This window comes from Ursus maritimus, unplaced genomic scaffold (genome assembly GCF_017311325.1).
Source record: "Ursus maritimus isolate PB19 unplaced genomic scaffold, ASM1731132v1 scaffold_11, whole genome shotgun sequence".
In the NCBI taxonomy this organism is placed as follows: domain Eukaryota; kingdom Metazoa; phylum Chordata; class Mammalia; order Carnivora; family Ursidae; genus Ursus; species Ursus maritimus.
The window spans coordinates 14403546-14416372 of record NW_024423453.1 but is presented as its reverse complement, the minus strand read 5'-3'; the positions used below and the strand labels follow the sequence as shown (position 1 = coordinate 14416372).

General features: G+C 36.6%; 1 protein-coding gene across 1 annotated transcript in view; it reads left to right on the top strand.

The window, feature by feature from the left end:
* The window catches only part of PRDM5 (PR/SET domain 5), a 193630-nt gene extending 186020 nt beyond the window's left edge, over positions 1 to 7610 (top strand). Inside the window, exon 16 of the mRNA XM_040626276.1 lies at positions 5682 to 7610. Coding sequence (XP_040482210.1) covers positions 5682 to 5846 — 165 coding nt within the window. The 3' untranslated portion in view covers positions 5847 to 7610. The remainder of the gene's footprint in view (positions 1 to 5681) is intronic.
* Positions 7611 to 12827: the final 5217 nt, after the last annotated feature.

Sequence of the window (12827 nt, the reverse complement as noted above, 5' to 3'; positions counted from 1 at the left end):
TGCATCTGTATTCAAAAAGTTTTCTTTAATATTTTTGTCTGGCTTTGGTATGGAGGTAATGCTGGCTTCACAGAGCAAATTAGGAAGTATTCCCTCTTCTTTGTTTTTTGGGAGAATTTGAGGAGATTAGTGTTAATTCATCTTTAAAGGTTTGGTGGAATTTATCAGTGAAACTGTCTGGTTCTAGACTTTTCTTTGTTGGGAAGTTTTTTGGGTTTTTCTTGTTTGGTTTGTTTTGTTTTTTTGATACAATCTCTTTACTTGTTACTGGTCTCTGGAGTTTTTCTGTTTCTTCTTGAATCAGTTTTGGTTATTTGTGTGCTTCTAGGAACTTGTTCATTTCATCTAAGTTATCTAATTCATTGGCATACAGTTCATAGTATTCTCTTAAAAATCCTTTTTAATTCTCAGGTGTCAGTAGACATGTGCCAATGTGATTGTCTCAAAGTAAACTTAATCATGTGCCTCTCTGTGATAGTGTCTCACAACCCACAGGGTAAAATCCACCTTCTTACTTAACTGAAAAATTATTCTTTTTGTCAATTCTTATTATTAAATCTTAATCTCTTATCTGTCAGTAGTCTACATTTTACTTGTACTAACACTGAATTTCCTAAAGCAGTGATGCTGTTCTGCATCCCTGACCCTTGTTCCATGTGGCTACATGCACTACTTCCTCTGTTTGGGAAGTCCTCTCCATCTCTTGTTTACACTGCCTGCCATTCACACACACACACACACACGCACACACACAAATGACATTTGAGTGGCGTTTGAGCAAAATTGTAAAGAAAAAACTGATCTATGTTGTTCTCAGTTCGTTATAAGTTTGCTCAAATGCCACTTCACTCAACACTAGCGCCTTAGGCACAGGCATTCCACCCCATGCAGCTCCCCCAGCATGCCTTAGCTGTTGAGCTTCTAGTATCTTTGTTACTATCCCCATGGTGATGACTTCCAAATCTCTCTTTCTCCTGCCTAGAATTCTCTTCTGAACCCTAGGCAGATATTTTGAAGCTGCTTATAAGACATCTCTCCTATCTTCCACACTGAAATCAGTATCTCCCCAGCCTTCTCAGTCACTCAACATGTACATCTCTCTGAGGGCTCCACCGTCTCCAAATAACTCAAACCAAAGCTCTGAGCCTCGTGCCAGATACTTTTTCCCTAAGCCATGACCAATAGCATCATCTAGTTGAGCTTCTATTGTGGGAAAGACACAGTGATCCAGTTTATATATATTCTCTCTCATCTCCACTACACCCCAGAAATACCCAGGTATTATTTCCACTTCTGTGGAGCAATTGAGGCTCACTGAAGTTGAGTGACTTGCCTCTTCTCTACCACTTATTACTGGCGAAGTCAGTAGTCTAGGGTTCAAACCCAAGTAGCTCCCGTTCAGTCCCAGTAATTCCCGACAGTCTTTCCTTCTATATATTTCTCAAACTTTTTATCTTTTTTAAATTGCCATTGCCCCCTTCACTCTTCTCTTTTTCTCACTCCTGACATCCAATCCAGTAGCAAATCCAGTTGGCTTTACATTTAAAATAAGCTGAGAATCTGAACACTTTTCACATCTCCCCAACTACCATCTTAGTCTCCTGCAATACAGCAGTAGTTTCTTAATTTATCTGTCTTTGATCTTTGCTTCTCCCAGTCTGTTCTAAGCTTGCCACCCGGAGTCATCTTTTTAGAACCTGAGTCAGATTTTATATATTTTAGATGTAGATTGTATATGTAGTATATTTTACTCATTTGCTCAAACCCTCCAATGACTGTCCATCCCATTTAGAATGAAAACCAAAGTTTTACCATGGTCTGAAAGTCTCTATGGATCTGCACCCCCACCCTCCTATCCCTACTGCTCTCACTTCACCACCACTGTCCACCTCACTCTGACCACATCATTTCCTTGCTGTTTTTCAGACACATGCAGACACATTTATATTCCAATAAATAGGTCTTTTTGTTGTTGTTGGGGGGGGGGCTGCTTCCCTTGTCTGGGACACCCTTCTCAAGTTATCTTTATGCCCTTCTCCTGTACTTATTTCAATTCTCAGCTCAAATTCTTCTCTTTCTTATTTCCATTACTTTGATAACCATCACCCCATATTCTTCTCCTTCATGGCACTTACCTGAATATCACATATTTGTTTGTCTAATTATTTATTATGTATTATAAGTTCCATGACAACAGAGTTTTTTTCTTTATTGTTTGTTGCTGTATCATAAGGCCTAGAACATTGCCTGGCATACAGGAAACATTTAGTGAATATTTTTAAGAGCATAAATCAATGAATCAATAAGTCCTGTCTTAGTTCATATCCAAATCATTTCTGGCTTAGAGTGGAATAATAGTATTGGCCTTGCTGACTCAAGCTTGCTGACTAAATGATATTTTAGTTTTAGTCTCTATTTAGAATCCTTTAATGAATCCCCACCACTTGCTGAAGATACTTCTAGTGTCTTATTATGATTACCAGGATCTCCAGGGTTTGGCTCCAGCCTTCAACTCTAACATCTTTTTCAAGTTATTTCTCTTATTTATTTATTTATTTATTTATTTATTTATTTCAGCTTGTTGCTCTAATAATCTATTTCTTCAGCCTTAGTGAACTGTTTTCACTTCCCCACATGAGCCTTGCTCGTTACAACCCCGTACCTTTGCACGTTCTCTTCCATCTCCCTGGGATATCATTCCCCACCTTATGACCTGACAACACCTGTACATCTAGGAAGACTTGATTGTCCTCTCCTCTGTTCCTTCTTCTAGCAGTATGTTCATGGCATTGAAAATATTTCTCTTTAGGACTGTGGACTCCATAGGGCAGGACAGAGTGCTCTTTGTTATTCTGTTTCTAACTGAAGTGGCAAGGCACATTGTATGTGATTGATAAATGTTAATTAAAGATGTTTATATAGAATTTTAATATTCTCTCTCAAGGTACTTTGATAAATGTGTTGTTTCACTTCATTTTAAAACAAAATCCGCTTACTGCTAGCCTAGAGAAAGAATAAATATTTTCCTGTTCTTTGACAGGTGAATAATACTAATTTGGAATAGGTGGAAGGGTTTGCTAAGAACTTCAGGTGGAAATAAAGAAAAGGAAGCATTCCTGTTGACTATTTGAATTCTTTCTTGCTCTCCCATAATTTTAAAATGACCATGAATGTCCTTGTATTTGACCGATTTATACAGAACATCAGTTTGAAGTCTGTTAATGACTGTTTAAGGTCATGAAAACATAGCTTTTAACGTGTAGGTAGTCACTTTCACAACTGTGACATCAGCTACCCTCTACTGACATTTAATCCTCGGGCCCTCATTCAAAAATCCATTGGGTTGTTCTCATCCCAGCTCCTGTTGGAGCTTCGAGGACTCCTTAATTCAGAGCCATTATCAATGACTTCAGCATCTTGCTCCACTTCCTTTCCATTTCTCTAGCTTGCTGCTGCTGTAATTTTCCCATGGTGACCATGTAAATGAACTTGAACTTGTATCCCTCACAACACACTGGTGAGCTGAACTGTCTGAGAACCTCCTTTATTTTTTCAGAGAGGTTTTTATTCCTTAAAAATGGTGTCAGCCAGGCAAATGGAAAAAGTACAGTTAGCTCACATATCTTTGTTTGAAGTTCGAGCCTTTAATAATAGTCTGTCCTTGGGGTTACAAAGACTCTGAATCCACACTGCGTGGGTTTAAATCCTGGAAACCACTTCCTAGTTCTGTGACCTTGGGCAACCTGCTTGAGACACTGAAGTGAAAGTGTCAATTTCCTTCTGTAAAATGGGGTTCATAGTACTAGTATCTACCTAAAAGGGTGAGGTGAGGATTGCACAAGTTATTTTATGAATTGCAAAGAATGGTTCCTGGCATATAATGAAAGCTGATGTTAGCCCTTCAACCTACTTCCTGTGCCAAATACTGAAATGAGACTGAAGTGAACAAGACACTATGTCCCCTGTACTCACAGACCGCTCATTCCTGTGGGGTATAGACATTGAGCAAATAAACCTGAATAAATACCTAATTGCATTCTATGATAAAGACTGGGAAAAAATTTAAAAAGGATGAGGGGGAGGCATAAAAGAATAATTCAGGAAGAAGTCTCTGAGAAAGTAACTCTAAGTAACCTAAAGGATGAGAAGGAGTCAGCCATGGGGGAGAGAACATTCCAGGCTCAGGGAATAGTATAAATCAAGGCCTGTAGGTGGGAACGAGTCTGGGTATTAGGGGAGGTAAGAAGGCAGGTGAAGCTAGAGCATCGTGAGAAGGAAGGGATGCAAGTGAAGTTGGAGAGCAAATTGACCGGCCTTTGAACCATGGTAAGGAATTTATTTTGAATCTACTTTCAATGGGAAGCCAGTGAAGAATTTGGTATCTATTGCTCATTACATGGGCTTTAGAGAAGGAGCCAGGGAAATAGAAGATAGGGGATATATTATAATTCTACGTTATTTATAATAACAAATTTTGATTATACTTATAAAAACAATTTGGAAATTTAGAGTTTCTTTAACTTGAAAATAATCTCTCTAGGTACCTTCTTCGATTTCTCTGGAATTATTCCACAGGCTTTGGTGTACTTACATTGCTCATAGGACTTTTATCTACCAAACATCTTAACCACTTTTCTTTCCCTTTCTTTCCTTCCTTTCTTTCTTCCTTCCTTCCTTTCTTTCTTTCTCTTTCTTTCTTTCTTTCTTTCTTTCTTTCTTTCTTTCTTCCCTTCGTCCCTTTCTTTCTTTCTTTCTTTCTTTCTTTCTTTCTTTCTTTCTTTCTTTCAACAAATATTAATGGAATGATTACTCTTGCCCTAATGTTTCTTAGACCAGTAAGGAGACAGACATAAGAAAATCACCTAATTACATTCAGGGTAAGTGTTTTATAAAGGAGAAGTAGAAGCTACTATGAAAGCATTTAACCGAGGACTTCTGGCAGACAGATCATATAGGCTTCCCCGAGGAGTCAGTAAGAGGAAGCTACATCAAGAGAAGTGGGAAAGTACTGAGGCAGGAAGACCTTACATCTTCTGTGGTAATTTAATATTTGTAATTATTAGATAGCTAACATCTGTTGGGCCAGGTGTTGGTGATGTGGCAGAGCTTATATGAAATAAACATGTTAGATGCCTTAGTTAAATGAGTGTATATAATAAGAAATCAAGAATTGGAATTGTGGGTAATAAACTTCCACTTAGGATGCTTAAAGCAGTGTTAACCTTTTACTTCACAAGTGGGACTAAATTGAAGGGGTCGCTGGCGAGACATGTCTTGTGCTATTTATGTCATATGGAGAGATGCCCTGGGCCATTGGGCATTTTGTTTAAGAGGTTTACTATGAAATTGTCAATACACTCCATCATGGGAAGAAAGATATTATTCCCAAGGAGTTATTTCTCTAGACATGTTTAAATACAGTAGTGGAGGAGGAGAGAGGGTGGTTAGGGTATAAAAGACACACACATTAAATGCAAACAGCTTTTGGGAACTAGAATTAATTTTCTCTACCCTTTAGTTGAGATGTTAAATTCCATTTGTTTCAAGCAATTTTTGTTCTTATGCCCATCGGTACATACTTGATAATAGGACTATGCATAATGTATATTGTATAAATGATAAATCGGCATATCTTCAGGTTTTTCAGTATAATATGATTGGATTCTTTGGGTCTTTTCTAGGTTTGTGACTTGGCTTTTAGCCTAAAGAAAATGCTGATCCGACACAAGATGACTCACAATCCCAATCGTCCACTGGCAGAGTGCCAGTTTTGCCATAAGAAGTTTACAAGGAATGACTACCTCAAAGTGCACATGGACAATATCCACGGGGAAGCTGACAGCTAATGGTAGCTGTAAAGGACCTCAGCCGTTTAGAAGGGCTTCGAATAGGAAACCCAGATTTCTCTCACCTGATTAGCATAGCAGAAGTAGCTGAAAGCAATTCACTGGTCCCATAGTTCTTATCTGCTACCTTTAGAGTTTGTAGGTGCTTATGCAAAAAAAGAAGAGAGAAAAAGAAAGAAGAAAATCCTACTTCTACCAAAAAATGGTACAAATGGAAAAGAAAACTTTGTAGCCTTGCAAAATACTTCTCGTGCTCTGTTTTATAAAATGGAAAAAGGAGTCATGGCTTTCCTTCTTGGCCACGTCTCTGTAATGAAGTTTATTAACATACACTTTATTAGACCTTTTTATTTTATGGTCATCTTTGTGTGTGTGTGCATGTGTGCATATGCTGGTTATTACAACTGGCTACTACTGATTTAGCCAGAAAGAAATTAATATACCAAAATATTTCATTGCAGATGAGGATAAGGTGAAGAGTTTTTAAAGTATCAAGCATACGATAACAGGATAAAACTTGCTCTTTTGTGAAACAGACCAAAAGTTGATCTTATTTATAGCTCCCTACAACAGTTCAGTTTAAAATAAAGAGGTATTTAAGAACTAAAGCATCTATTGAATTATTCTCCTTTTAGACAATTCTTAATAAGAAAAACATTATTTCCTCTAATCATTTAGATGCAGACATTCCTGGTCTGCAATGCTTACGTAAGATCTGTACAGGACCAGACACTTAAATATATATCAGACTGATCCTCCCGAGTTTATACTGGTTATCTTTAGAAATTAACAATATACAAATACATATAACTAAAAATTGAAACAAAATAGGTTCTCGGTGTTTGTTGACTGACAGAGTGTCAGCACATAGTGGCATTACAATATTAGTTATGATGAACCTAGCCCTTTACCTTCTCATTCCATAAAAGTCACAGAACATGTTCGTGCAAATGTAATAGAGTCCTCAGAGCATTAACATTCTGTTTTGCAAAAGACGTTTTCAAGAATCTTGGCAGTAGGTGAATCTGAAACACTTTTGAATTACCCTCAATTGTCCTATATAATTAGGAATCCAGAATAAAAAATACAAATCCGGCAATTGTTATGATTGTAATTATCACTGATGCTTAAGGGAAATTGAAGCAAGAAGCTTAATTTCTTCCTTTAGGTTATATTTCGGTAACATACTTGAAAGCAACATACAATGAGCAACTTGTTTTGGGAGAAGGTATGATAAAATATAATAGTGATGTCAAAAGAGTATAAAGGAATCCAAAACCAGGAGAAAATCAAAATGAAGTCCAAGTCATGATTTTTTTCTACTTAATGCTCAGTCAAAAAGAGGAAGTATAATTTTAAGGAAATTGGTTCTAATGATTTAAGGAGAAAGGTTATCTGAAGACACGGTTCTTTGAAGTCAGGAATCTTGTTTTAGAATTATATTTTTGCTCAGTTCCAGTTTTAAAAGGAAACATAAAGATTCAGTCCAGAGATTTAAACTCTGTAAAAGTACTAAATTTGAAATTCACCAGAGATAACTTTAAAAAATATAAATCTCAGATTATAATTTAGAAGATATCTAAGTACGGTTGTATGTAGCATTTTTGTATCTGAAATTATAGACTGTATTTTATAAAAATAGATTTTGGTCTTGTTTCTCACTCTGTCATTTGTTTCAACAGGGTATTTTTAGATCTAAAATGTTTTCAATTTAACATGACAGTCTGTTTAATATCATTTGAATATAAAAGGACAGCTGTAAAATTGGGTGTGTGTATTATTTAAACACGTTCCTTCCTTGGGATGCTACCTCCTCTTATGGGATGGATGCTTCATATCCCGATTATGTGATGAATGTGAAACTTGAAAAGAAGCCAAATTCAATTTTGTATAATCTTGATGACTCACAATTTACAGATCTGCTGTAATTGGAAATTACCCTTGAAACCATGTTGTCTCCATGTTGCCGCATAAACTGATGAGGAAGAGCTGCTGGGCCTTATCAGGCTGAAGGTTCATAGTCAAGGAAACTTTAGAAAATGGTGTGTAGGGGCGCCTGTGTGGCACAGCGGTTAAGCGTCTGCCTTAGGCTCAGGGCGTGATCCTGGCGTTATGGGTTCGAGCCCCACATCAGGCTCCTCCGCTATGAGCCTGCTTCTTCCTCTCCCACTCCCCCTGCTTGTGTTCCCTCTCTCGCTGGCTGTCTCTGTCTCTGTTGAGTAAATAAATAAAATCTTTAAAGAAAAAAAAGAAAGAAAGAAAAAGAAAATGGTGTGGAAAGACCTACTGGTCCACAGTCTTTTTTTTTTTTCAAAGCACTGACACCAAAACAAGTCCTTAGAAGACTGTGTGCTGTTACCTTTATCCAAAAGATGATTATTTATAAGCATTTCAGATATATTAGTATTCACATCCTGCAACTTTTAAATCCATTCAGCAATATTGAAAAGATGAGAATTTATTTTTTTTTTTTTTAGGTTTGAGAATTAAGAACATAAATAGTTACAGAGGAAAAATCCTATTGGCAAACTGGAGTACAGGTACCCACTTGGAAGTGTTTTTCTCTGTTTTTCTGCTATAAAAGATTATGGCTCAAGTGCTTTCTTGGGAACAGACCAAACTCTCAGGTACCCATGAAGTCAGGGCTACCTAATTTTAAGAGGTATTCAGTAATATGAGTGTGTTCAGATAGCCTCTTATGATCATTATCTTTGTGTATTAACATTCAGGATATTGATATATCTTGAATTCCTTCTTGTCTCACAATCACGAGCTTATATTATTTTCCATCTTGTTCTTTTTGTTGTTGTCGTTGTTGTTCTTTGGGCTAGATGGGAAACTTTATTGATTAATCATGATCAACAGTTGCAGCATAAAAGTATTCATTGGTGATTCCTTCTTGGGGTTATACAGGGTAGTTTAAATGCTACTTTTAAGGACCGTGTATCTTATATCGTGTGTGTGTGTGTGTGTGTGTGTGAGAGAGAGAGAGAGAGAGAGAGAATTGGCAGTGGATCACTTTTACTCGGTGCTTTACAATGCAACTACATTACTCGGCTCAAAATTCTTCTGACCTGTTGCAGCCAATTCATTGGATATATGTGATCATGGATCACAGGTCCTACAAACGTTAATTTGTGCATGAAATTTAAGTGCTTCTGTGTCTCCCAAAGCTGGAAAAGAAGGAAGGCAAGAGAATAGGTACTGGAAATATTCGTTTTTTTTCCTTCACAAATCTAAACATGGCTTATGAAAACTCATCTTGTGGTTGTGAATATATGGAGATGGGTGGGCAGGAGGAAATGTGTCTCTTTAAAACCATAAGATTTTATCATTAGTATTGAGGTGTATTTGCAGGTATATAAATGTAGCATTGTAAATATAGCAGAACTTCAATAGCATTTTTATTGTTTAAAAGTCTGTGATAAATCTGTGTAAATCACTGCCACAGTTGGTGTTAGCATTGTATTTTAATATAAAACTAACACAGTTCTATAGTAAAATCCATATGAACATTTTAAATTTGTTTTTGATGAAAGAAGGAAATATAATTGCTCTTACACCCAGGCCTCATGCTTTTATAGTTTACTTCTAAGCATTTCTAAATCTGGAAAATATTTCTAAATTTAAGCCGAGTTGGTCTCAGGGCAATAAGAGAAAACAGCTTCCTTATATCTCATCTCATTATTGGTCATACATAAACAACATGTGAAAAGGAACATCACTGAAAACAAAAGAAACCTGATTTATAGAACCATCTCCGAGCAAAAATATCCTGAAGTTCACAAATATATTGTAAGGGTGATAAAAGTTACAGCTAATGTTTTAGGTATTCCTTTTTTCAAAAGTGGTGTTCATTATCTTGGTGTTGCCCCAATCTTGTGAGTCTTCCCTGATACAAAAAGTCACATCATCATCATCATCATCATCATCACCACCACTGCCATGTCTCCAAGGAGTGGATTTGGAGATGATGAACTCATTTAAATTTGATTTCTCAGAATCAGCGAAAGCAGTAGTTCTTTGGAGCTGACTCTCGTAGCTTTGACTGCGTTGGGCTCAGAACTGTGTTGTCACCCTAGGTTGTTAATTTGTTGTGTGACAAAATAGAAAACTGACTCTGGAGCCCTCAGCATGGGCCATGTCAGAATATTCTAAATTCCCTAGGCCCATGAAATAGTACAGAGTGCAACAGCTAGCTATCTTATACTAATGGTGTTGCTGATCCAATGTCCGAGTTTATTTTCTTCCTGTAAAAAAATGCTTAACACAATACTGTAAAACAAATGTTTGTATTTGTTACAAAACAGTCTCCCTAAATATTTGATGGCACATTTAACTGACTAATCCTGTAAACATTAGGCAATTAGGGTAAGGTTTTACTCCTTGGGCCCATGCCACCCTGGCATGTTACATAGCAGAAGGAAACTAAGATTTTGAGTAATGTTCATAATTTATATGCTGAAAATTGAGAAAGGATGTAGAACCATTGAAACTTGATTATCTAAATTAATGTAAAGGAGTTCATATGAAATATCACTGTTTCTGACAAGAAGCACTATAAACTTACTAAGAATTAATTCCACTTAGAAAGCAGACACACACAAAATCCATTTGCCTTTACAAAATAGTATAAAAAATGAAAAGAATCCCGGCTCACAGGAGACACTTGAAACATTCCATTACTTCATTTTTAAATTTTGTCTTCTTGGAGAATATCAAGTAATGCTCTTTTCTTTAAAGTTAATTTTGTCTGACGTCTTTTGCATAATGTTTGGCTAGTATACCTTTTCCCCCATTCTTCTACTGAAAACTGTTCTGTGAGTATATGTAAATTTTAGATGTGTTTCTAATAAACAACCTATGGTAAGATTTCACATTTTTATCCTGTTTGACAGTGCTGTGTGCTTTTCAGGCTGTGATGATGAATTTGCCCTGCCTTTCCCACAGTCTCATGTAGCCTCCATTCGGATGCCTGACTGGGCTTGTATTGGAGTCTGTACTCAGAGAGAAATATGCTCCTTACACCCAACATATGAAATTCATCATCACCAACGTGTAAATCTGATAAAAGCCTGACATTGTAGACTTAATCCTAGACCCTCCTCTGTATGGTTCTCGCTGACCCAAGGTAGCTACCGATGCACAGCCTAAAGCAAAAGAGATTCCTTAAAACTGCTGAAATCTGAACGAATACACTACCAGTATTGGGATTTAGTTGTTGAAACGGCATATCCTCTGTTCGTTCTTTAATATTTGATAAAGCAACCCATAAAAAAGGGAAGTGTGTTGGCTTCCAAGTCTATATATATATATTTTTTTCTTTTTTCCTTTCTAAAGTAAGTATTAGCCGGCATCTGGAAAGCTGAAATTGCCTTTGATGAGAAAAAAGGGCCTGAAATTATCTTCTATGAAATTGAAGGGAAATATACACTTCCTATGCTAAGTAGGAATATAAAAGTATGGAGACAGGGAGATACCACATTTACTTGATTCTAAAACTTTTTTTTTTTAATTGGCAAACTGACGAGTATTCTGTGGAATATTACATATAGTAAATAAGACTTCTGAAAAATTAAATTTTGTGGAAATTAACCAGTCAGTACTTTTGACAGCCTTAAGTCTAGTTTTATTATTGAAATCTAAGAAGTCCTCTCCTGACCTCACATTTTTGGTAATCAGATTTATCACACTAGTGACAGAACTAACCATTTGCAGCTCATCTTCTGCTTGACAAACAGAGCACACAGCACTCTCCAGAACATGAGCTAAACTAGAGCAGTGTCAAGTATAACACACTAAGTGTCCCCTTCAGCCTTTCCTGCTCTTTTCGCGTGGAATTCCTTTCTTGTGCTGTTCAGCTGCTGCATAACGTTAGTGTGCTCTCCAGTTTCACCTTCAGCTGGGCTTTGAGAGTGACAAGTTGGTATTGTTCCCGGACTCAAATTATGATATTTAGGATTTAAGTTGTATCCTTTCTGCTCTGACTATAAAATATGAAATTGGGGCAGACAAATTTAGTTGATTACAGTATTATTAGACTAATTTGTGAGTTGAACCAATTGGCTTTATACTGCTAAAAACTATTTCATACCCCTAATTATGCCGATTCAGTAAAGGGCATGGAGCTCGTGGCCTACTACAGATCCTGGGAGAGAGGGTGGCACAAGTCATGAGGATTGAAAGGAATTCAAAATGTATGCCCTCTACACAGGAATACAATACTCTCCTAAAACCGGGTATGTTGGAATTAAAATTTCAGGTAAGAGTATTACAATGTAGGAATTCAGATGTCTTTCCTAAGGCGTATATGTTATATAGCATTAAGATTAAACCCCCATCTCCTGACTTCTTTTTCTCTCTTCTCTTACTGGAGATAATCACTTCACACTTATACAACACCAAATCTGAGTCTGAATTTGATATACGTTAACTTCCTTAACAATGAAATGGATTTAATAGCATCTACTTGTTGGCTTTGTTGTAAGAAATATATCAGAAAATGCATTCTGCAAAGGATGCCTGGCACATAACTGGGGTTCGAAAAGTAATAATGCCCTAGTGTCCCTCCAAGTAACTCCCTTGTCATCTTGTATATCCGATCAGAAACTTCCACTACTCTGCAACATTCCAGCTCATACCTGGAAGCCAACTTGTCACAAGCCAAATTAGATAAAATTTAAATTGTGTATCATTGGTATAATTACAGTGATAGGAGCATTTCATTTGGGAATGTTTTTGAAAATTCTTCCAATTCTATCAATTTAGCACACTAATGCTTTCACAAAATTACCTATTTTAACTCAAGCATATAAATAAGATATTTTTGTTAATGCCTAGATTATCAGGTGTTTTTTTTATTGTGCTACAACTACATCTTGCTCTTATCTTAAAATATAATCTAATCAATAATTCTGATTTTGTAAGACTTGAGCTGTGTACCTCTTCATTAACAAAGTAGTAGTACCCAAATGTTCAAAT